The 26,112-nt window shown below is 42.9% G+C and overlaps 1 protein-coding gene across 6 annotated transcripts in view; it reads left to right on the top strand.

Moving 5' to 3' along the window:
• Nucleotides 1-1,148: 1,148 nt before the first annotated feature.
• MEIS2 (Meis homeobox 2) overlaps nt 1,149-26,112 on the top strand; it is a gene marked incomplete at both ends in the record, with an annotated part of 226,623 nt that continues 201,659 nt past the window's right edge. For 2 of the 6 annotated variants that reach the window (XM_080706915.1, XM_080706916.1), the window contains 6 exons: nt 1,149-1,375; nt 2,882-3,023; nt 3,740-3,790; nt 4,781-4,831; nt 5,656-5,802; nt 16,654-16,768. In XM_080706915.1, the coding sequence (XP_080563041.1) occupies nt 1,170-1,375; nt 2,882-3,023; nt 3,740-3,790; nt 4,781-4,831; nt 5,656-5,802; nt 16,654-16,768 (712 nt within the window). Of the gene's footprint in view, nt 1,376-2,881; nt 3,024-3,739; nt 3,791-4,780; nt 4,832-5,655; nt 5,806-16,653; nt 16,769-26,112 lie in introns of all 6 variants that reach the window. The other 4 variants (XM_080706914.1, XM_080706913.1, XM_080706912.1 and 1 more) reach the window with 2 other exon arrangements.

Raw genomic sequence — 26,112 nt, 5'->3', positions numbered from 1 at the left:
GAGGAGGAGGAAGAAGAGGAAAAAAGAAAAAGAAGAAATATTACAGGAAAAAAAAAAACTCTTCGTGGTCTGGCCTGGGCTTCCCCCCCCTAAAAATAACACATTGGAGAATTGGGACAAGTCTCCTTGGTTTGGAGGAAAAAAAAAAAAAAAAGGAATCTTCAGCCTAGATCACTCTCTTATCCGGACTGGGATATTAAATACACGACGCCTCCAGGAGTTTATTGGAGCGCAGACTGATGGCGCAAAGGGTAGGTTTAAATCTCCGGCACTCACCTAGATATAAATCCTCTCCTGGAGGGGCCTGCCCCGCGCCCCCCGCTCCCTCCGAGCCGCGGCGGCTGCCTGCTGCACGGTGATGGCGGCCAGCATTTTTAAAAAATAGCAGCAAGATTATTCACCGGCTTCTTTCCCCCTCCCCGTGCCTCTGCGTGTGTGCGAGTGTGTGTGCGTGCGTGTGTGCGTGTCTGGGCGCGCGTGTCCCAGCGCCTGCGAGCGGGCGGCGGCGAGTGCGTGTGAGCGGTGTGCGCGTGCAATTGTTGCACGCCGCGGCTGCAGCCCGCGCCCCGCGGCTCCGGGCTCGGCCCGGGACCGGGTGGTCTCTGCAACTGGCCGGGACGCCGGGGTCGGCGGCCAGATAATGTTCCTGGTAACTTTGGCGCTGGCCCCCGGGTCCCCGCCGCGCCGGGCGCCCTCGCCGCGAGGCTGGGCGTTTTTCCTCCCTTTATTTTGTTTCGCTTCGCCCTCCGATTTATTGGGTCCTCCGGAGGGGGGCGAGGGGTGGGACCCCGGCCCCCGCCGCCCGCGAGCGCCGGGAGACCTGGGCTGGCTGGCCGCGCTCCCGCAGCCTCGGCGCCCCGGCCCGGCCTCGCCGCCCCGGCCCGGCCTCGGCGCCCCGGCCCGGCCTCGCCCCGGCGTCCCCGGTCTCCGAGCACGGCCGGGAAACATCCCCCGCCGCTCTCAGCTCCGTTGTTTCGGCCGGGCGGGTGGCTGTGCGTTCAACTTGCGCCTGGTACTTTTCTCCTTTCTGACTTTGTTTTTATTTTTATTCCTTCCCCCCCTTCCCTCTCCCCGCTCGCCCTCCGGCCGGCCTCCGCTCCCTCGCGCCCCCGCGCCCCCTCCTCCGCGCCGCGGTCTGACAGTACGACGAGCTGCCCCATTACGGCGGGATGGACGGAGTAGGGGTTCCCGCTTCCATGTACGGAGACCCTCACGCGCCGCGGCCGATCCCCCCGGTTCACCACCTGAACCACGGGCCGCCGCTCCACGCCACGCAGCACTACGGCGCGCACGCCCCGCACCCCAATGTCATGCCGGCCAGCATGGGCTCCGCTGTCAACGACGCCTTGAAGCGAGACAAGGACGCGATCTATGGGTAAAGCGACCCCCGGACCCAGCTTGCCGTGTGTGAGCGAGTGTGAGCGTGTGTGTGCGTCCCTGTGGGGGGCGGGGGTGCCGGCGAAGTGGAGAGCTCTTTCTGCTGGGGGGGGGGTGCTGCCGGCCCTAAGAGGACAGTGCGGGGAGCCTGCTCGGCTGCCCCCGAGCCCAGCACCCGGAAGATAGAGCCTCCGCTGCCCCCACGCTCTGCCGGTCACTCCAGACCCCGCGGCCGGAGTGGCCGAGTCCTCCGAAGCTTGCACGGGCCTTCTCCCCAAGGGCAGGATTCCTGGCCAGAGGACGCAGGGCTGGTTGTTTCAAACCCCCTAACAGAGGCCTTGACGAAGGGGAAAGTTTCCTGCCGCCGAGTATCAACTTTGTTTTTTTTTTTTTCTTCTCCTCTCTTCTGTTTCCTACCGATGGTCTGGGAGTCACTATATGCAGCCTGAGCTGGGATCAGAGCTGCTTCTGTCGGCCAGGAAGTCCTAATCACCCACTTCTTAATTCTTTGTAAATAAAGGGGCAGACCTTGAAGTGCAGCGGGGTGGAAGGGACTGCGGCTGGCTTAGAGCTGCTCTGGGGAAGTCTGGGAGCGGGGTGGAAATTATTTTACACTCTGAGAACTCGGGGAGGGGAGACTGCGCGGCCCAAACCCGAGCTCGGCGGGCCCTTCCGGCTGAGGGTAGGTGGGGAGGCCGGCGGGGTGCCGAGGGGAGGGGACAGTGGGTACACCGCCGCGGAGCCGAAAGCCAGAGGCCGCAAGCATCCCCAAGTGTAGCTAAGCCGCCCGGGAACACAAAGGGCACAGGCGCACGCACACTTCCAAGTTTTAGAACGCGATTTATTTATTTTTGTCTGCTGCAACGCTGGAAAAAAAAAATGTAGTCTTTGGAAGGAAACCCTGCGACGTTGAACATTCTTATTCTTTTGGCCCCCACACTGAGGCTTTACTAGAAGTTGAGCAAACAACTTTCTAAGGCCAGGAGGTGGGGAGATTGGAAGGGCTCTCTCGATTTTAGGAAGTGTCACTCTGGTGTGTGTGTTAGGCACAGCCTTTGGCCCCATCCGAAATGCTGCTTAAAACATTAAAAAAAAATACCAAAGAGCGTGCCCTTCTCGGGAGGTCAGGGCTGGGTCGCAGGGCTTGGTTCCGCGGCCTCCCCGTGGGGAGTCGGTCTGGGTCGACTCTGGGCTCCAGATTGCCCGAGTTTCTCGGATGCCCCCTTACGCTCCAACTGAGGCTCTTTTATTTGGCGGGCTCGAGCGACCCAGGAATTCTCCGACCAGGTCTGAGGGACTTGTGAACTGGAGGCAGAGGCCGGGCTGTTTTCCTTTCTGTTTCTGGCCCAGGCTGGGCTGACTGAGGAAGGCTTGTAAAGTGTGGTGCGTGACTGTCGTCTTAAGGAAGGAACCCCAACCCTCCAAACTTGTTGATTACAGTTCTCGCTCCTTCCCTCTGCACCCCGTCTCCGTGTGTGTGTCTCTGCCTGGCGCTGCCCGTTAGGCACCCGTTGTTCCCTCTGTTAGCCCTGGTCTTTGAGAAGTGCGAGTTGGCGACCTGCACTCCCCGGGAACCCGGAGTGGCCGGCGGAGACGTCTGCTCCTCCGACTCCTTCAACGAGGACATCGCCGTCTTCGCCAAGCAGGTCCAACCTCCCTGACCCGCTCACCCTCCCGCAGCCCCTCGCTCTCCCTTCCCTTTCTTCAGACCTTTACTTAAAAGAGGAGGAAAAGCCCGGGACACCCGATCTGTTGTTCCTCCGGCCCAGTCTGCTCTCCGCGCCCCCCCCCCCCCCGTTCCTGAGCCTGGGGGCGAATTGGAAGCAGAGATAAATATGGGTGTTTGTTTACCCCCCCAGCCAGGAATACAGGGGCTCGACCCTCGAATTAAAGTTGACCTGCTCCTAATCTGGGGCTTGGCCTTTTCCCCTGCCTGCAGCTACTTGAACAAGAATTGGGAGAGGGGCTGTGAGCGACCTGGGGGTGCCCGGGAGCCCCGGAAGCTGGGCGCCTCTCGGTGAGGTCCGGGGGCGCAGAGGTGAGGGAGAGCCAAGGCCTCGGGACGGCTGGATCAGGGGGGCTGGGAACCCCAAGAGCCGCCCGAGTTCCCTGCGACAGCTTAGTGGTACGAGGTCTCCCTCAACCCGGGCAGCGCCAGAAGGCCCGGTTCTTGTGCAGCAGCCCCGGCACTTGAGGCGTTAGATTGCCTCGTGTCTTTCACCCAAGCCCCTCTCCTCTCCTCTCCTCCCCTCTCCTCTCCTCTCGGCGGTCCCCACTCTCGCCTAGCAGTGTAGCCAGGGACGGGGTTTCACTTCCTTTGAATGGGGTGGTAATTCCTGCTGACTTTCCCTGCTTTTTATAGGTTCGCGCCGAAAAGCCACTTTTTTCCTCAAATCCAGAGCTGGACAATTTGGTAAGGCTCTCTGGTTTGTTTCTTGCTTTCCCCCAGCCGCGGCCCCCTCCCATGGCCAGAAGCACCCATTTTCCCCTGGAGCTCAGGGGAGTCCCAGCAGAGACCCCCTTTGGAGCTCCGGGGATCCCAGGAGGAAGGGGAGCCTGGGAGCCCCTGCCGGCGGGGGCGGGAGGGACCTCAGGAGGAGCGGAGCCCACCGAGGCAGAAACCCGGGACGCGGCGCCGAGCGCGCCGGGGACGCTTCCCAGGTCTCGGCCTCTAGAGTAAGCTTAGAGTGATTTCCACTGTTTGCCCGGGCTGGCGGGCCGAGCCCCCGGCTGCTAACTCTAAGGAAGTCCCTGCAGGCTCGGCAGAGGGCGGCCCGGGGGACTGGAGGCCAGGGGTGGGGGCAGGCCAGCGCAGGCCACTTTTAGGTGCAATTCTTTTGCTAATTTGCACGATTTCAATATTAAAAGTACTTAAATCCGCTTTCAAAGGCCCTGCCATACCATTCATCTGGAGTATTTCCTTCTTTAGTGAGGACCGATTTTGCTGGATATACTGTTCTAAAAAGCTTTTTCCGTCCAGAGAAGCGACTCACACTCTCTCTCTCTCTCTCTCTCTCTCTCTCTCTCTCTCTCTCTCTCTCTCTCTTTCTTTCTTTTTTTTTTTAACTTTGGCCTGAGGTCGAGGGAGGGGATGGATAAAGAGGACTCTGGAGGAGAAGGAAGGCCTAGCCTAAGGAAAGTAGTCCTTACAAATTAGCAGCACCGTGAAAATCAGGGGAAAGATATTAACGCTGGGGCTCAGGTTGAGTCAGATGCCTAGCCCGTGGTCAATGAGGCAGAGATGATCAGTAATCACTTGGTTCTTCTGGCGATTTCTTGATGTGTGGGTTTTGCCTGGCCACCTGCCCGTTTCTTCTCCCCAGACCATTTCCCTCCTCACCCCTCCACTCGGGACCTCAGAGTCACAAAGCCCTAACCTCATACCCTTCAACTTTCCTTTCAGATGATACAAGCAATACAAGTACTAAGGTTTCATCTTTTGGAGTTAGAAAAGGTAAGCAGGAAATAACCAACTCTTCCTGGTTTGATGTAGCCCATTCCCTCTCCAGGCGGACTGGGATCTTTGTAGAAAGCCTGCAGTATGAGGTATTGCACCTGGGGATTTTGAGTGTCTTACATGTCCTCCCTTGCAACTACTCCTCAACCCAGGGGCTCAGAAGATGAGTGAAGTAGGACAGCTCTGCCTTTTAAAGTAGCACCCCCCCACACACAACACACACATATTTACCCCCTAGGCATCCAGGATTATTTTGAAATGAAGCAAACTATTTGTGTTGCTGGACACTCAGTAGAATTGCGTCTCTATTAGCTCAGCTCATCCTGGGCCCAGAGCTGGCATTAGGTGCCCACAGAAGGAATCATCCTCTCTGGGGTGTCTTTATATTGCTCTGCAGCTCAATCACTTTCCCCTGGAACAGACAAAAGTCTTAGCTTATTGAATCACAAATGTCCCTAGTTCCAGTGTTTTAATGTTTTCAAGTTATTATCAAATCAGATTCTCCTCTCTGGTCTCCCATTCTGAGACCAGTTATTTCCAGCCCTCTGTCTGCCTCTCCCTCTCCCTCTCTCTCTCTCCCTCTCTCTCTCTCTCCTCTATTGTAACTTGTTGCTTTGGGAAGTCTCTGGAGAATAATATCTGCTACAACAATTCCTCTATTGTTTCCTTGCCCTCAACTATTACACCCCTTAATTAGAGTGAGTTTGGAAGACATCACATTGTTGTTCTTTCCAAATGTAAACCATATAACCTGACATTTTTCCTCTTTAAAAATGAAACAAAACAACCACAGGAGCTGAACCCTCCACCACTCCTTCTAGGTCCACGAACTGTGTGATAACTTCTGCCATCGGTACATTAGCTGTTTGAAGGGGAAAATGCCCATCGACTTGGTCATCGATGAAAGAGACGGCAGCTCCAAGTCAGATCACGAAGAACTTTCAGGATCCTCCACGAATCTCGCTGACCATGTGAGTGTGAGCCTTGGGCCTTCTTTGAAGGCCAATGTGCAGAGCATTTAAGAAAGAAACAACTTGTTTTTAACACATAACTGAATTAGCTTTTTCTTTTTTAAGTTATTTGGTCACTTTGGGGGTCTTGTTTTCCCTTGTTCATTATCTGTACCATGTGTCGTTTCATTTCCCCTTTTTTGGATTCCTCCTTGTTTATGCTGAGAACTTAAAAAGAGGGAGTTGATAGAGTGATTTGTTCTCTTAATGTGTAAAGTTTCCTGGATTTGGAGACTTGGGTGTTAGCAAATTCTCTCTTTGATATGGTGACCGCTGCCTCTTCTGGTTTCTCAACTCTGTGTAATCAGTGCAGGAGGGATAGAAGAAGGCAATACAGCTGGACAGGTCTTGGGGTTGGGGGCTGAAAGACGGAGCTGGGGATGGAGGCTGATTTCCCCGTTTCCCCCAGAGATGACAATTCAGAGACTTATTGGCAGTCTTGCTCTGTATTAGAAATAAAAGGAGTGAATGAACACATTACAATTTTCAGGGCTTTTGCTCTATAGAAACTTATTGTCAGAATATGGACTTATTGCCAAGTGCCTGAAGCATCTTCATAATAAAAGACAGTAACCTCGATGAACCAATTTATTAACAATGTATTACAGAAAGCTGAAGGGAATTATGATTGAGTAACCATAGGCTAGTGGTTGAATTTTAACACTTTAACAGTTGGTGAATGAGAATGGAGAGTATAGTAAAAAAAAAAAAAATGACTGTATGTCAAGCCAGGAAAGGAGATTTCTTTCTATTCTTTCTGTTTTTAATCCTATTTTGGAACCGATCTAGTGAGTCTGATGCTTAAAAAAAAAAAGCATATGTAGTGATACTGAAAATTTGAAAAAGAAGGAAAGAGAAGAAAGATTGCAGCTGGTAGAAAAGGCAAGAGTGGCAAGGTTAAAGAGTGGGTGTGAACAGCAGTTTATTTATAGGAACTCCAGCCTGGGGTGGGGGACAGGGTGTCTATACATTCAGTTGAACTCACAACCTCAGTGATATGGGCTGCAGTCTGATAACTTTTGGGCTGAAATAATAATTTAACACCCTGTGTGAGTTAAACAGGCTTTGAATTCTGAAGGCAGTTTGTCCCATCCCCCAAGTTCTGAGTGCTAAGAGGAATGAATGGAGGTGCCTGAGAATGAGCCTCTCCTCGCCGCCCCCCCCCCTACCAAAAGTTTGGAAATGTGCTATTGCTGATTTTAATAATTAACCTTTGGTCTGTATGAGAAGCCAGCTTATGAACAAAAGTTTAAAATCAGAAAAGTAAACCTCAGTCTGGGATGTTCTGAGACAGAATAAATAACTATTGTGTTGGAAGCTCCTACACCTGTCTTTACCCTTATCTGTGTCCAACAAGATGGGGAAAATAGTGTGGGGGGTGTCTCTCTTTATATGGTGTGAATTAAATGAAATAAAAGTAGCAGCAGCAGTTCTGGAAATTTTATTTGCTTCTCTGTAGCTCTGCGATACGTGTGGTTGTGGTCCGTGTGGCATGACACCATCTCAGTATTTATTTTTGTTGTTTTTATTTGTTTTCATGGCTCTGTTTCTAAATTCATAGGCATTTATGTTATTGGGGGAATAGGGAAGGATCTATTTACATGGTTTGTAGAATGAGAGGTTCACAGTTGTCTGCAGCCAAAAGCTTTTTCTCTTGCCATTTCTGAGGGTTCCGACTGGTTTTCTAGAACAGTTTCTTGGCAACTGTTTTTCCAGTGGATATATGGAGTTAGAGCATGCTGATGTTTACAGAGAAGAGATAAGATAAACTAGGCTGTTTAGTGTATTGGCTGATAGACAATGCCAATTTATGGAACATTGTAATATTTAAATATACACTCTAGAAGGAAGTTGTACCTAAGAGAATAGTGCTTTAATAATTTAACAATCATCATCTCTGGATAAAAGAGTCAACCGAATCGTTTCTCACTCCCCTCTCTGGCCCCCAATCAAGTAAATATGACAACTGATTTATCTTGAACCCATGAGGGCTTGCCACCTCATTGGGCGTCATAATTTAAAGCCTTTTATTTGCTGGAGAGCTGAACTCTAACATTTTTACTTTAGCCCCCTGCTATTTGTTTTGAAATGAAGCAATAATTTGTTCCACCAGCACACCGAGTGGGAAATGAAGTGGTTTGCCGCAGACTCGTGTTTTATGCAGGACAAGAGAGAGAGAGAAAACCTTAGAGGGCTTTCCCTATGTTTGAAACTTTGGTGCCATAGATGTATTGATTGTATTCATTTCCAGGCCTTCCCCTCTGACCCTACAAAGCAAATCCTCTTGCTGTTTAGCAGCTTCTGCAAATTCACCCTCCCAGATCCCCCAGCCACAAAAAACAAAACAAAACAAAAACCTGGAAACCCCACAGAACCACTACCTGCAAAGTGATATGAGTGGAACATTCTCAGCATGTAAATGTGTCCAATTTGAATCTTCAGGTTTATTTTTTCATTTGCTTTGATATGCATATTTAATACATTGCCCCAGGCTGGATCTCATTTGGTGGACTCTGGTGCAGGGGTGATGATGAGCCACTTCAGAAGGACCCAGACAGCGGGTTGTTTTCTCTGTTTTATCTGTTGGCCCACTATTCTGATCTACTGAGCTTCCTCCTGGTTTTATTTGCACATGAAATGCTGAAAGCATTTCAACTTATTGGCTATGAATAATGACAGCTAAAAAAGAAGTGTAGTTTAATTTGTTGTGTGCCAAGGTTTCTCTGGTGGAGGTGACAGTTTGTGACAGCTGTTTGACACTCCCAAAACACATACACCTCTATCCTTATTAAGTGGTATCTAACTATAGTGTGTGTATGTTTGTGTGTGTGCGTGTGCATGTGTGTGTGTGTGTGTGTGTGTGTGTGTGTGTGTGTGTGTGTGTTAAGAAAGGAGTGGGCAATGACAGCAAGAGAAAGTAAGTGTGTAATTCAGTGTAGTGGAAAGCAGAGAGAAGCGTCAAGGGCAAGATATTAAGTACCAATATAGGTTTCGATTTTCTTATTAAAGAACTTGAAAATATAAATGAGTAAAGGTAATGGATATAAATATCTTTAAAGCAAGTATTATCAGCAGACTTATAAAAAGAAATTTAATGTACTATTACTTGGTAAATCTTGCTGATTTTACTTTTTATAATCTCATATGATACATGATACATTAAAAGAAAGGGCAACCACAATAGTCTTTTCCTTGCATTCTTTATATTCAGTGAGGATCCTGGATTTGTATATTTATTATTAACACAGATATGCATAAGGATAAGAGGAAGATTGGAATTAAATGGAAGTAAAATGTTCAGAACTGGTTATTGTTTATTGTGTTTAGTAAGTTCATAATGAATGCTTATATTTTAATATTTCATTAGTTTTATTGTGCACTCTTACTGTAACATAAGAGTAACAGGTATAGGTAGGAAGCTACTATTACAATATTCTTTGGGATACCGAGGGGAAAAAAACTATACTATAGTCAAAGGAAAGAGAACTGTGTTTTCCAGCTGTAGTTCATGCTAAGTTTCCCAGGCATTCAGATTAATCATGTTTAAAATAAACATGCCAAGAAAGCAATTTTTCTAAAAAAGTTTCAACTTGAAAACTATTGTGAAATGATTATGGTTTTATTAGTCATTGTATTTCTGAAAAATAGGTAATATCCACATTCTGTTTTACCTAATTTTGGGTCAAGTCTCTAAATCTAGTGCAAACAAATGAAACATATCTTCATATTTATTTGCTTGAAATATATACAGTTATACATTCATATTGCTATTTCTAGTTATTAGTCAACATTTACTTTTCTTTAAAAGAATTAAGTAGGGAGTGAAGAAAATATAATATATCTCTATTAACAGTTAATGGCAGGTACCTAAAATATGACTGGCTGTGATAACATCATCCATAAAGGAAAATTTAACTTTTATGCTGTAATTTGAATGAAGATCTGCTGGTGGGTTTTTTGTTTGTTTTTGTTTTGTTTGTTGTTGCTGTTGCTGTTGATTTTTTCATCTCTGATTATGTCAAGTTTGTTTGTCTATACAGTTTTCGAAAATGGGTTAGGTCAGAGGGAAAAATTGCCAGAATTTTGTTACTGACAGAATACGGACTGGTTCCCAAAAAGAAATTCTATTACTACCTCAAAAGTTCAAAATGAATGACATTGAGGAGAAGGTTTAGGCTTAAGAGGTTGTTCTTTAGAAGATCAGGAGGGAATAGCAAAACTTGATAATATTAGTAATATGTATGATGTATTTTCTGTTTGTTTCTCAGGTTGTAGTGTAAGATTAGATGTTATGGTGTGTTATCCGAAGCCTCTAGGGACCTATTCCTGTAACGTTCAACCTCTGAGTTCTGTCCACCAATTCAAAGAGACATGTCAGGGGGGAAAGGATTTTCTGTTACTGTGTCTGCGTAGTTTCTGGCTGTTGATAGCTTTCCTCTTAATTTCTCTTCAAGCATAATTATACTATTTAAATCACTTATGTTGCACAGTTGAAGTATGTTTTCAATGTAATTGTGACGAATAAAATTGAACATAGGCACCCTTGACAACTACATAGATTTTACTATCAGATGTAAAATTGGCATTATTTGAACTCATTTTCTTTCTTTTTTCTTTTATCTTTTTGGTACTGGGGGTTGAACTCAGGGGTATTCTACGTCTAAGCTACACCCCCAGCACTTTTTATGTTTTTGTTTTGAAACAGGGCCACACTAGGTTGATGAGAGTCTTACTACTTTCTGAGGCAGTCCTTGAAACTGCACTTATCCTGTCTCAGCTTCACAAATACTAGGATTATAGGCATGAGCACCATGCCTGGCTAGAATTCATTCTCTTAATTATCTTTATAGTGAGTGTTCAATGGACTATCCCAACACAATTCAAAATTATTAAAGGCTTTTCATGATATAGCATTAAGCTAACAATCCAAGATATTTCTGTCTTCTCTAAAATGCTCTATTCAATGGAAGAATCCTTTGCAAAACATACTTGCCACTTCTGTGAGAGTTGCTCACCTATTACCCAAAGCTTAATAAAGCGGTGGAAGTGGAAGATGAGAGGAAAAAAAACCCCAGCTTTATTTACATTTTTAAAGAGTGAGTCCAGGTTTTCCTGAAAGCACACACAGGTCTCCAGAGTTCTTATGTCAACTTTAAAATAATAAAGTTGGAATTCCAACATTTATTCAAACCATAGCATTTTTAACTTTTGTAGACTTGAATAACACAGGATAGGCATTTTCATCTGATTTTAAAAATAATTTCCTTATACTATTAATTAGGAGTTAAAATATCATAAAGTCATAGTAAATAAGTAACTTGATATCAGTTACGTTTATGGATGCAAGTGTATCTACCCTTTCTTGTTAAAATATATCAAGTCAAATTAGTTTTGCATTCTTCATTTGCTGGTTAAAATATCTTTCTATGTGTTTACTATTAACTCTGTTCTCCTGAATGCATGTCCTGAGTTACTTTATCACATTTTCCAAGTAGATAATTTTTTGCATAATATTATGTACTTGTGTGTGTTCTCAGACTTGGGAGTCTGAAAGAGGAGAATCAAAAGTTCAAGGCCATCCTCAGTGACTTAGTGAGACCCAGTTTCAAAATAAAATAAAAATAGCCAAGCGTGGTGGCGCACGCTTGTAATCCCCGTGCTTGGGAGGCGGAGACAGGAGGATGGCGCAAGTTTGAAGCCAGCCTCGCTGGCTTAAGAGACCCTGTTTCCAAATCAAGTATAAAATAGGTCTGGGAGTGTAGCCTGGAGGTAGAAGGGTTCCATCCCCAGTACTAAATAAAGGGATGGGGGTAAAAAATGCCCCTGGCTTCAATCCCCAGGACCAAAACCAAAAAACAAAAAGCAATAAAAAAAAAAAACCCGAGTGTTTCTTAGTGATTTGAATAGAAGTGACTGAGCCAGATATGGTGGTGAATACTTGTAATCCCAGCATTTGGGAGGCTGAGACGGGAGGATCACAGTTCCCAGAAAGCCTTAGCTACTTAGTGAAACCCTTTGCAATTCAGCAAGACCCTGTTTCAACATAAACAAAATAGGGCTGGGGTGTAGCTCGGAGGTGAGTGCCCCTGGGTTATATCCACAGTACCAGAAAAAAAAAAAAATAGAAGTGACCTTAGAGATTTTCTTGTATAACATCTTCATTTTAAGGAGATAAGAAAAATGTTTCGGAGAGAAATGGAGTGCATAATTTGCTTCGTATCACATGAGCCACTCGTTAGAGGTGGCACTGTAGAGTCTCCATTCCCATCCAATGTCTTCTCTCCTTTCCACATTCACTGAATCACCTTGTCATTTAGAGTCTAGAATGAGCTTCAGAACTGGATGCAGTGGTGTATGACTGTAATCCCAGTTCTTGAGAGGCTAAGACAGGAGGACCTTAAGTTCAAGGCCAATCTCAGCAATTTAAGGAGACCCTCAACAACTTAGTGAGACCCTGTTTTATATTAAAAGGGTTAGGAGTGTAGTTCAAAGGTAGAATGCTCCTGGGTTCATACCCAATACCAATATAATAATAATAATAATAATAATAATAATAATAATAATATAATGAGCTTCAGATACTTTTAGACAGAACTTATATGTGGCTTGACCTTCTCTTTTCTCCTTGAAGCCTAATAATTTTTACTTCCCCACCCAATTTTGTGTTTGTTTAGAAATACTCTTACACATTTTACCCCAGTGACCCTGTGGAAGAACCATGTGTCCTTTGTAATTGGAACCGGGAATACCACCGATACTCCAGGACTTATTAAGTATTATCGTATAGGCAGATCTCTCAACCATTCTGGTTGAAAATGTTACAATTCTCCCATATTGGCAACCTCAACAAGAGAGGTGTGTATATGATTTGCTTCCAGTGTCCAGCTACTCCTGTCCTCTCTACGCTGTTTTCTGAATTTAGCAAAATTCGATGACGGTGCTAGGAGAAAAAAAAAAATTAACTTTCAAGGGAGAAAGCACTGACAGAATTGTGCTTTCTAGAGCAAGCTGTGTGTAAATGAGGAACGGAGAGGAGCAGCAGAGCGCTCTCCTGTGGCCCTGCTCCTACAAGCTCTGCCCATATTGTCTCCTGCTTTTATATTAATTACAACTTGCATTATCAGCCGTGAGTCTGTAGCCCAGCAAATAGAAAGCACTGCCCCTGGAGACCCAGCTCTGTATTTATTTTCCATCTCCTTCTATTGCGCTCCACTTGGTATTCACTGCTTTTCTCCTGGTAACACTGCTCTTTAACGCAATTACATGAGAGCAAGAAGAGTACCATATTTGACTCCCAATTATTAAAGCCGTTGGGAATAGGAACATGCTCCCTCCTTGCCCTGGGGTGCCTTCATGATACCTTTGGCTAGAGAACAGGATGTGTATTGTGGAATGCACATACCTGAATACTCACCCGTACTTCTGCACACCAAGAGCACGTCTTTTCATTTTTCTACATACGTCATGTGTTTTTACATGCTTTTGTACGCCACTTTGGTTTCAAAATTCACTATAATTCTGCATATAATTTGGCAGAAAGCCAGGCAGTTATTCTTGAAGGATGTAAACTTGGAAACTATTGGGGAGGGGGCATGATATAAAAGTCAACTTAAGGGGAAAACCCAGCAGTATAGGTAATGTACTATGCTATTCATATAGGTTAAAATTTCTTATGACAAGGAGGACCATCGTTTTAATCGACCAGATTATCAATGTGTGCCTTTATATATGGTCCAATCACCATGTATAGCTGTGTACAAATAACTTGGAGTAACTTGTTCTTAGAGGGATCTATTCTTCCCTTTTTTGTGGTTCTGAGGATTGAATCCAGGGGCATTCTACCTCTGGGATATACCCTCAGGCCTTTTTTATTTTTTATTTTTTTGGAAACAAGGTCTTGCTAAGTTGCTGCACGCTCACTAAATTGCTGGGGCTGGCTTCAAATTGCGATCCTCCTGTGTCTGTCTACGAAGTGCTGGGAATACAAGTATGCGCCACCATGCCCGGCTGTTCTTCTTTTTCAAATTAGATAGCTAGATTAGTGGCTCCCGAGTTCATGCCATCCCCTAAATTTAGAATTTAATACTTGAGACACTTAATGGAAGTTGACTTTTTCAGAGGAACATCTTTGAGGGAGGAAAAGGAGAAGAGGGAGCAAACAGGGAAAGAGGAGGTTTGATAATGAACTTGAGAAAGTTTGGGTACTGAGGTAAAAACCAAAAACCCAATGTGTTTGGAGGAACCAATTGCTCTTAAAGTGATATGCGCCTATGTTTTTTTCTTTAGAAAACATCTCCTATATGAAGCCATCAAAAGGCATACCCCGCACTGTAAATGGATGAAGCCTAACTATAAAACTCATCCCAGGTGTGGCTGATAGGGACAAACCAGTGTTTCCAGTTGCAGGAAGTCCTTCTGCAGGAACCTTTCAGATTGCTGCAGAGTCTAAACAGAATGACTTGTTCCAGCGTCCTTTGAACCATTATGTAACAGCCATTGGATGACATTTGCCTTAAAACATAGTTGAGGTGTTAGTGGCTAATTATTGTAATTTTCATGAGGGGTAAGGAGCTTTTATAGCAGCCGGCTTAATAAAAAGCCTGCAGTGCATAAAATTAACATCACTTGCTGTGTGCACTGAAAAGTTTAGCTTAGGCGGCTGTGTTGCAGTTACTGTGTTACTCTAGAAGGAGGTTCTATTCTCTGCTGTTGCAGGACTAAACCCATGCCAGGCTCTGTTTTTTTTGTTTTTTTTTTCATGTAATGCTTCTAGCTCTTCTTTCAATTACCATCCAGCCCACAGTTGACCTGAAGATGTTGTGAGACTTAAAGAGTGTCTGTATTCTATCTGCCTTCAGCCTGAAACCATTGGAGTGGTTTTTAACTTAGATACAAGAGAGTTCACAGGACTGACTTTGCCTTAATACAGGCAAGAGGAAACTTGGTCTTTATTTTATTCTGCTCAATTTCATCCCCTAATCTACTTTTCCCAACAAATCTTTATTTTAGAAATCTATACCTGTGCCATATTTATGGTTGTGAAATCTCCGCTCAGAGTTTTCATTTTTAATCAATTGTTTGCCTGATTGTACTGCCAGTACCATTATTTAATATAGGTATTATTAATCTACAGCACTCTGGGTTACTTCATCATAAAGATGCCAGATATTAATTTATAATCAGTTTGTAGCAGATCTCTGAGGAGCTGGATTCTCTTGTTGTTCCAGATAAGAATATTTCTTCATTTTGTCTTGTCTTGGTTTCTGGGTTTACTTTGGTAACAGTTTCTGTGTTGTATATCCATTGGTGCTGAGAGAAATGACACGCTGATTCTTTTCTTGATAAACTATATGTAATACAACATAGCAAGCTTACTTTCAGGTCATCAAGAGGTTTGCATGTTGCCTGTATGTTTATGGGATCTGTCTGGGTCCTACTTACCAGAAGTAGCGGTATATTTGAGAAACTGATATTGAAAACATTTCACTCCTCCCCCTGCTCCCCCAGAGAGTTCGCTTGCCTGTAGGTTAGTGGGCCCAGCTAAAGTCCTTGCTTACAGGTGACAAGTGTACAGCTCCGGCCTCAAGGCAGCAGCCTTGTTTCATGTGTGGTTCCTGCTCTCCGTTTCTGCCAGAGGAAATTCCATCCCTTGCCTGCCTTCATGTGGTGCTGATAAAGTCCTTCCTGTACATTAGAATTCCTGTTTTCCTTTAAGCAACAGCAGGGTATTGGGAATGATCAGGAAAGGGGAGGAGGAACAAGAGAAGAATATACTCAGCAAAATAGCGTGAGCTGTAACTCTGGGCTTTCCTTGCATGTCCTCTGAAGCGAGTAGCTTTTCCAGGGAAAATCGCTGCACAGTCCCTTAAAGCTTCCTGGAAGCGCCAGGGGATGTCCTACTCAGCTTGCTAGAAGGCAAATAGCTCGTATTAGTCTCACTTTAAAAATTATTATTTGTGCAAATGAAGTAGAATTTGATAATTTATCTGGTACTGACACAATGACTAATATCATTGCATCTGTTTGGTGATGCAATCTGTCACTTGATAACAAGTCTGAGAGTTCATACAGGCTACCTTAGGGCAATGCATTTGGAAGTTGTGAAGGGCTGTCCTGTACAATCTCGAGGCTGTGATTTGTATTTTAAGGGAGTCATTGCATTTTATAGATGTTAATGTTCCAAAGTATATACCATCCAAGAGCATTAGGACCTATTTCTTAGGAGAATGTGCCTTGATCAAGATAACAGAAGTTAAATAAAAAGGACTTACATTTTTAGGTAATTTTTTCTTTAAAAAATAAATCTATTCTGACTTAAATTTGTATGTAATTAAAAAAAAAAAGTACCCAGCATATATTTCAGCTGTGTGTGCTGGTACGTGCCTATAATCCCAGTACTTGGGAAGCTGAGATAGGAGGATCACAGGTTCAAGGACAGCCACAGCAATTTAAAGAGGCCTTCAGCAACTTAGTAAGACCCTATTTCAAATTAAAATAAAATAGGGCTGGGGGTACAGCTAAGAGGCAGAATGCCCCTGAATTCCATCTTCAGTACTATAGAAACAAACAAACAAATATAAATAAAGTGTATATTTCAAAGTTTTAACAAATATATCCACTGATCTAATCATCATTCAAACTCTAGAGCATCTTTCTTTTTTTGTAAAAAAGCAATAGACTAGCTTCATTCCACAAATACTAATATATGTACTTTTTTTCTTTCTATCTTCCTCTGCACCTTTCCTCTTGGTTTTTTATTTATGGCTAAAATGGCAACTGTGGAAAAATTCCTTGGCATCCTGGCATCAGAACCCTTCATCTTGGCGAGACCATGACGATGCCACCTCAACTCACTCGGCAGGCACCCCAGGACCCTCCAGTGGGGGCCATGCTTCCCAGAGCGGGGACAACAGCAGCGAGCAAGGTAAAAGGTCAAGCATGTTCTTGTCCCGAGTAGGCATGACTAAAATAACTTCAGTATTTTATGATATCAGTACATCTGTCTGTGTAAACAGCAGAGTGGCAGGTTCGGGAGGGTAATCAGCTACTATTTTAGGGAGACAGTATTTCCTCTTCTTAACTTACTTTTAAAAAATCAGAGCAAGTTGAGCTGTCTAATCTTTAAGTAGGCATTGCAATAACAATTGATTCGTTCTGCCAATTTTTTTTCACAAGTTTGATTTTCTACACTTTGTGGGATGTGTATGAGTAAGTGGAAGGATAGACCTATTCTACTGCTCTAAGTTAGTAGCTTGAATTATACTAGAAACAGGACATTTTGCTTGTAATATCAACTTAGGCGATTCTCTGTAGTCGAGCAATTATGCCTCTAGAGCATGTAAGATGGAGAACTCTGTTCTTATTGGCTCCAGAAATTCTGGGGACTTTTATATGGAACCTTATCTCGGTAAGATAGATTTTGAAATTCCTAAAGTATTTGTCTCTATTTTCATTCAGCTGACATGGTGACTTTTGTCACAATTCCTAAAAATTAGAACAATCAGAGGGCAAGGAGAGAAGTCAACTCCAGATGCCAAGGAAGCCTAGTGCAATTTAGAATAAATATTACCATTTCAAACTCACCTATTGCACAGAGAGCAATTATATATTGGTAAGGATGACTAGTCTATGGCTAAAATGATAATTTAAAGGAAGATGCATTATTGAATGTGGGCCAGAAGAGTGTATAGATTTTACTTTTTAATATTTTACATTAGATGGTGTCTGATCTCCTAGGTCTATTTCATCTCTGTTATGACTATGTTTATGGCCACAATATTTAAGCATTAGACAGGCTTCCAAGTAGAGGCCAGTTTAACAGCTTGAACTGTGGTTATACAAGCCCTTTAAAGGGGGATGGTTGGTAAAGGGTTGGTGGCTTCTCGCCTCCAAGTTTCTGGCCTGGGATTTTGAATTCCTGGGTTTCTAGAAGAAATCTAGGAAAGTATTCTTTCCAGTAAATGGGTTCAAATTAGAATCTACCTTTAAGTGCATTACAAGGGCCACAGAGATGTCAAGCTGTGGTGGAACTTGTGAATTGTTTGGAATACTCTAAGTATTCAAGTATTCAAATATTTTAAATATTCAAATGTTAATATTTAAGTTTTGAATACTGCTTCTATTATGCTAGCTGGGCTGTACATAAAGGAAACTAAATTATAAGACAGTCTGAAGATAACTTGTACATATATTCCAGTGGCTCTGCAATTTAATGATTGAGCTGTGGTTCTGTGTTACGGTGGACTTTCCAACGTGGTTAAATCCAAAAGCTTTCTATTATTCCATCCTTCCCACCACCCCATACTGCAGCAACACAAAGGGAGAAACGTGTCTATTAATAAAAACAAAATACCCCAAACATTGTACAAAAGAAGTGGAAAGGAAGATCAGACTTAATGAACTAATGAGGCTATCTTCCAGAGACTTCTTGTGTGTGAGGCTGGCTTTGACCTTTCTCTTTGCTCAGGAGCCCAGAGCTTCATTTTTCACATTCTTGCAATTACGTTAACGCTTCAAGCATTTCTGACTCCAAGTCAGCTAGCAACACCAGGCATAACTCAACACTGTGAGTTTTTCTCCTCTCTGTAGATTCATTAACAGGTCACCAAGGTCCCAACTGAAATTTAAAACTGACTGGTTCTGTTGGGTTAGTTGAGTTATGGCAAAAGGGATGGCAGGAAGGGCCAGAGAGGAGAGGAGGCGGGAGAGAGACGACCCTAACGTTTGGAGCAGGGCAAAGTTATGGTAACAGGCAAAGTATGGAGTTTTATCATTTGGCTTGGTTAGTTTTGTTCTGTTGTCTTTTTGGTCAGGAAAGAGAAGCGCTCTGAGACTGATACATTGGGTAGAAACAATCTACACCGTCAGCCTCTGTGCTGTGGGTAGCCGGACCCTCTGATCCCACGTTGAAGGATGTGATCCCTGAAGGACTGTGTGCCTTTAATCATATCTCTGTAGGATTAAAGAATGGACACGGTAGCTTATGTGTAGTAGCCCCAGGAAGTCAGTCATTTTACTGTGTTACAGTTTGAGAGGAAAAAAGTTACTCTCTCTTTAAAATAGAGAGTGTTCAGGCATGGAGAATTTCCTACTTGATCTTACTATATCAGTGGTCAAAAAACATGTTTGAGTGCATTTTTTTTAAACAGCAGCCTCTAAATTTTGAAGCCTAGACTTGAACACATTTTTTTATACTCATGACCATATTAATCTTTTAAACATGTTTTCAGGGTACTCTGGTATTTTGTCCCTCCGAACTGTCCAGAGTAGCTTGCAGTGGGAAAGATTAATTATCTGCTTTAGGGCAAAGTCAACAGAGATATTGACTGAAATCACATATGCTTATCATAGGTTAAATCTTAGGGTTGATGTGTAATGGAAAACCTGGGAGGAGAATTTATGTTCTTTGTATTAAATAGATTATAATATTTCATTGGAAACCAAGTTTGCAGCTCAGAAAAGAGTTTTCTTGCTTATTTAGAATTTATTAGCACGACAGGCATATGGAAAACTGTAAAATGATTCAGTTTCAAAACAAATTATGATAAACAGAAAAAATAGGGATGAATTGTACTAAATACAATGTTTTCATACACATTTTAAATTAAACTTTAATAGCCATATGCTATAAAACAATACATGCATTTATGTTACTTTATAATTTTTGTGAATATTTTTACCATCATGATTCATACAAATCTTGACTTTGGAACCTAAAAATACCTCGTTTTATGACCTGATAGTGAAAGAGCTACGGTTACACAGGTGAAAGGTCATCTTTTCCTCCTTAGTGTTTGTGCAACAAACCGAAAGGAGAAAAAAAAGTCAAAATTTAAAATATCGTAAGAAATGAAGTTGGTAAAATGTAAAGCCTGCATGACTTTACTCTGTCTTTCCAACAGCACATGCCTAGCAGTAAACTATGTAAATATGAACCAGACTTTTCATTCACTCTGATTTCTCTTGCGAAAAGCAGCCAAGGGGAGGCCGTTTGTCTTGTTAGCCACATTAGAATGAGGAAGGAAATCTGGTTTTTCAAGGATAGAATTAGGGTGCAGATTCAGGGCTCTGGGGAAGTAACTGGCCCTCTTTGTGTCTGGCTTCCCATCAGTAAAATGGGGCTTGATAATAAGGCTTGGGGTCCCTAATTCTGTACCTGCTGAGTCAAAAGCTGCTTTGTATTGCATAGTGTATTTTGCCAGAGTAGAGACTAGGAAGCAGCCCCCTTGTTCCTAGAGCACTTTGTGCTCCTTAGCTGAAAGGCACAATATATGTACAAAGTATTATTATTATTGATGGGTTTGTGTAACTCCCATTAACGCTGATGGGAGTTACGCATGTGAATTGGCAAGAGAATAGACCCCTCAGTGTTTAGAGCACATGAAATTTACATTTTTTCCAGTGCTGTAATTGAGATGTTGACAAATTGGAGAATATTGATGAGCCTTTGTTTTAAGTATTTCGTGCCAAGTTTGTTTTATTTTTCCTGGTTTGAACAATGGTATGGGTTCAGTGGCAATGAATAAAAAGGGGAGAGTAAAGATAACTTTGTATTTCAATATTTTGATGTGCCAATATGAAATAAATTGTCTTAGGCAAATGGAATATTGCTGTTTTAATCATTAGCTATGCATGAAAGAAAAATTGATGTTGACATCTTTGCTGTAAAATCGTTGTAATGGGGCCTTCCTTACAATTCATTTTTGTAAAATTCATTTTGTACATTTTGCAGCAATTGAACAATCCCTGCACTGTGAATAGGCAGGATTCCCAGAAATACCGAGACAGTTGGCCCAGTAACTGCTGAGCTCACACTGCACAACCGCACACACGTTAACTATACTGTTGCCAGACCCAGTTCAACCTAAATACATTAGCACTCTTAGCATCTATGGAGCTCTGATCTTTAGGACACAGGGCTGTGTGAGCCAGCGCAGGTCCTCTCGACTCTGCCACCGGCCCCCTCCATTGATGTCCCCATCTATCATCCAGGCAATGAGGCTAGAATTCCATAGCTGGATATTTACTTACTTATTACACAGTTCTTTAGCAGCCATGATGCTGAGATCTACACATATCCCCTTAGCAGTGAATGTAAGTGCATATAGATAAGCAAATGTCTAAGATAGCGTTACGCTCTTGAGTTTATAGTACGTGTCAGAGTTAGAAGATGGTATTTTTCCCTGCAAAATATTCTAGTTATATATTTAAAGTAGGAAGGGGAATAAAAACAACATCAAACCCACTTACTATGGGTCCTGAATATGTTCTACTGGGATTTCCTACTCAGTCTAGGAAAACTCTGTCAATGGAATGTTTTCATAGTGGCGGCAATCTCTTTAAAATAACCCTAAATACAATATGACAGATGCCATCTGGCATAATCCTTTGCTAGTTGCTTTTAAATTTTATTTTTCCTAGAGCTAAGTTCATCCCAACCTGGTCACTTACTGTTGTGATAAATACAGTGACATTTCTTTTCTTTCCTGCGCTAATTGTATAATAAATTTTTTCGGGGCTTTACTTGATAACTGAACATGGCCACAGTCAAAGCTGTTGTATATGGAATATTAAAATTGTATGGCCTTTCTCCACCCCTCTCCCCATTAAAACAAAAAAGAACACCATCTTCTAAGCACCAGCAAACACCCAAACAATCTCTGTTGATTTTCTTAGGACTTTTTAGGATAGTAACCATTAGAAATAAAATTAAACTCTGGTAATAAATAAATGCTCTAGGAGCATGTAATGGTGTCCATAAATGCTTAAAAGCTTTCTGTAATTGCTGTTAATTTTGAGTAATTTCTTCCTATATGTATCAACTTACTTGAAAAACCTGGAGTTGGGATTTCTAGATTTTTTTTTAACTTAGTCATGTAAGGGGATGTCTCCTGATGCCAGTTAGAGTTTAATTTAGAGTAGTAATTAAACTTGAATACTGCCTCATAAACAAAAGATAAACAATAAACCAGCCACGTTCCCTGCTGTTTCATAGCTTTCCTCCCCAGATGTTTTAGCCCGATAATTTTTACACAGTGAACCTACCTAACATGGAGTTTTGTGGACAGAGGTGGAAAATGTGTTTTCTTTTTTTCATTTTGGGTGGGGGTAATCCTTATTATTTTCCCTCCAAAAAGCAAAATGCGAAAGATTTTCCGCTACTTGGCTTTTAAAAAATTCCGATAGAATAAATACTTGACGCAGATGTACTTTAACCCTAACTGTAGTTCTTTTTCTTAGAGATTGCCTCCCCCCCCCCTTCAAAACTGATCTGGTCACGAATGTCTTTTACACTTACTAATAGAAAGAGAAGCATGTTTTTATTTTAAGTAAAATCTAGAAAGTAAGTCAAAGACAGCCAGTCTTGACAATGGGGAACTTTTCTTTGCCCCTTCCTTCTGATTCACGACCCACGCATTTCCACACATTCCACCCCATTACTCTGTGGCTGTTCTCCTCCTGGGGCTACAAGGGTCTGTCTGTCCAGTTCTGGACCCTTCCGTGATCTATCTAATTGTCAGGTACGAGCCGGCCTCTCTATGCAGAAGCCATGTTATTTTCACTGGGTGGGGTAATTACTGAAAGCTGAGAATAGCTGCACTAAAGACAGAGGGATACTTTCATGATCCCATTAGCATAAGAGTGGGTAAATTATTCATGCCAAGTGAGGATTCTATGGGGAAAAGTATAGTTAATGCACATAGTTTTTAAATGTATCCCTTTCTGCTCTGAGACTAAATTCTTGTTGGAATCAGTTCTCAGACATTTACGGGAAAGCTCTGGTGGCGTGTTAGATGCAGTTCATCTCTCTCTGTTTGCAGCGCTCTCAATAGAGACCATCTGGCAAAGATCCAAAAGGTGATTAAACAAAATGATCAGCTCTTGTTGCTGTGTTACATGTCCAATACTCTGGATTAAAAAACATGACCCACGACAGTCAAGCGAACGTCATGCTGCTCCCCCTCCCCCGCCCCTCTCCGTATAAGAATTCAGATGGTCCGCAAATGTGTGTGCCATCTTTGTGTCCTTATGGCCCATAATCATGAACAGGTTGTGCAAATGGCTCTTTCTGTAGCACTGTCTGTTCCAGCAGCATAGAGGCAATTCATATTAATTGGGTCAGTCTAATATTCATATTGACATGGGGAAAAATTACTAAAATTTATTCTTATAGCAGACAATGAATATGTGTGCTTTCTGCCATGAGGGGAGTGAAATCTGACAACTGGCTTGTGCAACTGATTAATTTTTCCCGAAACTGGAGGAAATCAAAGCATGCAAAACTGTCATTCTCTCAAACAGTGCACAACCCTTTATAGCTAAACAAAATGGATCGGGTGGGGGGCTTTCGGGAAGCGTGTGGAAATGAGCTCTGGTGTTAACGCCATAATCAGGGCTGAATTTACAGTGCCATTCAGCAGAGCCTCCTTCCCCATAAACAAGCTGATAATCACAGAGAAGCTGACTTCCAATTAGCTTTTCCTCCCGCACGCGGATCAGTGTGTTCATCCGTCCTCCATGAGCTTTGATATGTCACTACCGAGTTGGTGCATCTCATGTCAAATTTGGAAGTTTGGAAATAAAACGTTTTATTATGAGGAAATCCTGCTAATAAGCAAGGTAATTTCAACCCATCATTTCACGATTGAGTTAAGGTAAAAATGCCAAGATCTGTGACTAAGGGACAGATGTATCTTATCTTTGGGGCTTTACACCAAATGCCAAGTAGAAATATAAATTGAACGAACCAGACATTGTGGGGAAGTGATTGAAGAAATATTCAGATGAAATCTTGGAATGAAATATAGATGTATATTTATAACAATGCTGTGGCTTGCTTACATGTTGCATTTGCATAAGCCCGAACTGGGATTTTTATTAAGGGGCAGTTGTAAAGGATGTTAGTTAAGGCACTCAGAATACGAGACCATTGCTTATCAGGTGACTCGGAGAGCACGGCTGGCCATTTAATATTGTGGAAACCGGCGAGGACTGATAGCGTAGGGTGCATTTGAGTGCAGATGTCAAGAGAAGATCAAGGATAAAGCAGAAAGGAAAAAATTCTCAGAAACCACTTGAAAACATCATCATTCCTTGTCGGCCACCCTTTATAAGGGAGGGCGAGCGGTAAGAAATGCAGAGGGGCGCAGTACTGGGGAGGGGAGTGAGGTCCCCCCAGAGGCTGTTGTGTGGCAGATGAAAGGGACTCGAATAGCCTTGGGGGTCTTAAGGCTATTATAGGGCAACTCAAGCTCTGTTATCATGCTGATTTTTCAATTGATTTTTGGCAGAGCAGTACTTGTTGAAGCCCTCCAGAGCGCCCAACACAGCCTTACGGTGCTGTACATTGTAATACACATGTTCTGGTTTTCTCTTCATTGTCTTTACTTGGCTTCAGAGGAATAGTCTGTAATGACGCAGTTATTTTCTCCCCTTGTTCTACTCCCCGGCCCAGGGAATTTCTTGACATTCTTATTGCTTGCTTGGTGGTTTGTTTGTTTGTTTGTTTGTGGTAGTTGTGGGAGAAGAACTTTTCATTCATCTTTACGTATTGACATCTGTTTTTAATTTGACCTCGAAAAATATTTTTTTGTGTCATAGCAGACAATAATAGAAACCATTTTGGTCTGCTAAAACTTATTCCTGGGTAGTGTTGAGATGCGCACTCTTTTTCTAGTGCCCAGCAAGAAAGCAACTATGGAGTTTCATGGAAACCTAGTTCCTCAATAAAATGAAAGTGGACCAGTTTAGTACCGCTGCTGTACAGAGACAAGGCCCCTCAGCTTCCTGGAAAGCGAGGTCCTGACAAGGGAAATTGTGGAAGGAGATCTACAGGGACCATGTCCTCGCCTGTCTTCTACCTAGGAACTTGGGCTGGGGAAAATCCTATTCTCTGCTGGGCGTGGTGGTCCACATTGTAATCCCAGTCTTTGGAGGCTGAGACGGGAGGATCATAGGTCCGAAGCCAGTGTGAGCAACTTAGATTCTTAGCCAATTAGAGAGAAACTGTTTCAAATAAAATAGTAAGCCAGGCATGGTGGCGCACACTTGTAAAATACTAGTATTTGGGAGGCTGAGACAGGAGGATTGCAGGTTTATAGCCAGCCTCAGCTACTTAGCGAGGCCCTCTGCAACTTAGTGAGACCCTGTTTCAGAAAGAAAAAAAAAATAGAAAATAGGGCTGGGGGTATAGATCAGAGGCAGAATGACCCTGGGTTCAATCCCAGTACCACCAAAAGTAAAATAATTTAATCAAACAATCAATCAATAAAATAATAAATAGGGCTGTGGGTATTGGGTGGAGGCAAATGCCTCTGAGTTCTGCCTCTAGTTAAAAAAAAAAAAAGCAAGAAATCTTATTCTAACGTCATCTCCCCCTCTGGAAGCCCAGGTAGTCTAGTGCTTCTTTCTCTGCACTCCTGAGAGAAGTTCTTTCACCTAAGGTTGTCATTGTAGCCTTTGGTTCTGGTCTCTCTCTTTTATCTCTGGCTTGCTATGTTTTTTCCCCAGGTAAAGGTTATCACTTACTCAATTCTCTATCATTAGCAAGTCACTTTTGAATTTATAAAGACTCTACAGATGTCCTCTTTTTTTCTTTTTAAGATGGGCAAATCAACCCAAACTTTGTGCCTATCGATTTTGTGACATTTGCCTGGACATAAGTGAACTGTTTGGAATGTGTTGATACATTTGTTAGACTTCCATTAGATCCTCGAGGGATAAGCATTATTTTGGTTTACTAAAATCTTGTTGTATTTGTTTCTGCCTAAGACAAGTTAACAGACCATCAACTCAAACTTACAATTCTTTGGGAGATAGGTAGGCTCTTAAATTTCCGATTTGCCTCATTTGCCCTTTCATGTTGTCTTAAACTGTGTACGTATGGTCAGAATGTGGAGATGAGATTTCTTCTCATTATGCTATCTATACAAGATAATATAGGCTTATGTCTTTAAACATAATGTGAATCTAATTAGGGGAATTGCTTAATGTGGCACATAGTTTCCCATGATGGACTCCAGGCCATTTTGCTTGACCTCCTTCTTTAGGATGGGCTTGACCTTGGGGAACATCACTGATCTTCTCACACAGGGAAAGGAGGCTGGAAGTCATTTTTGAATTTTTAGGCTCCACCTGTTGTTCTTGCTGATTTCCTACATATGTCTTTCAGTTTTTCAGTATTTGATTTTAGGCATGTATAATTATTTTTGGTAATGCCAAAACTTTGTAGTGAGTTCCTTTTTATTTGTACAGGTTGCTTACTGTCTA

This window comes from Muscardinus avellanarius (genome assembly GCF_963383645.1).
Source record: "Muscardinus avellanarius genome assembly, chromosome: 12".
Taxonomy (NCBI): domain Eukaryota; kingdom Metazoa; phylum Chordata; class Mammalia; order Rodentia; family Gliridae; genus Muscardinus; species Muscardinus avellanarius.
This window is presented reverse-complemented; position numbering and strand designations above follow the sequence as displayed.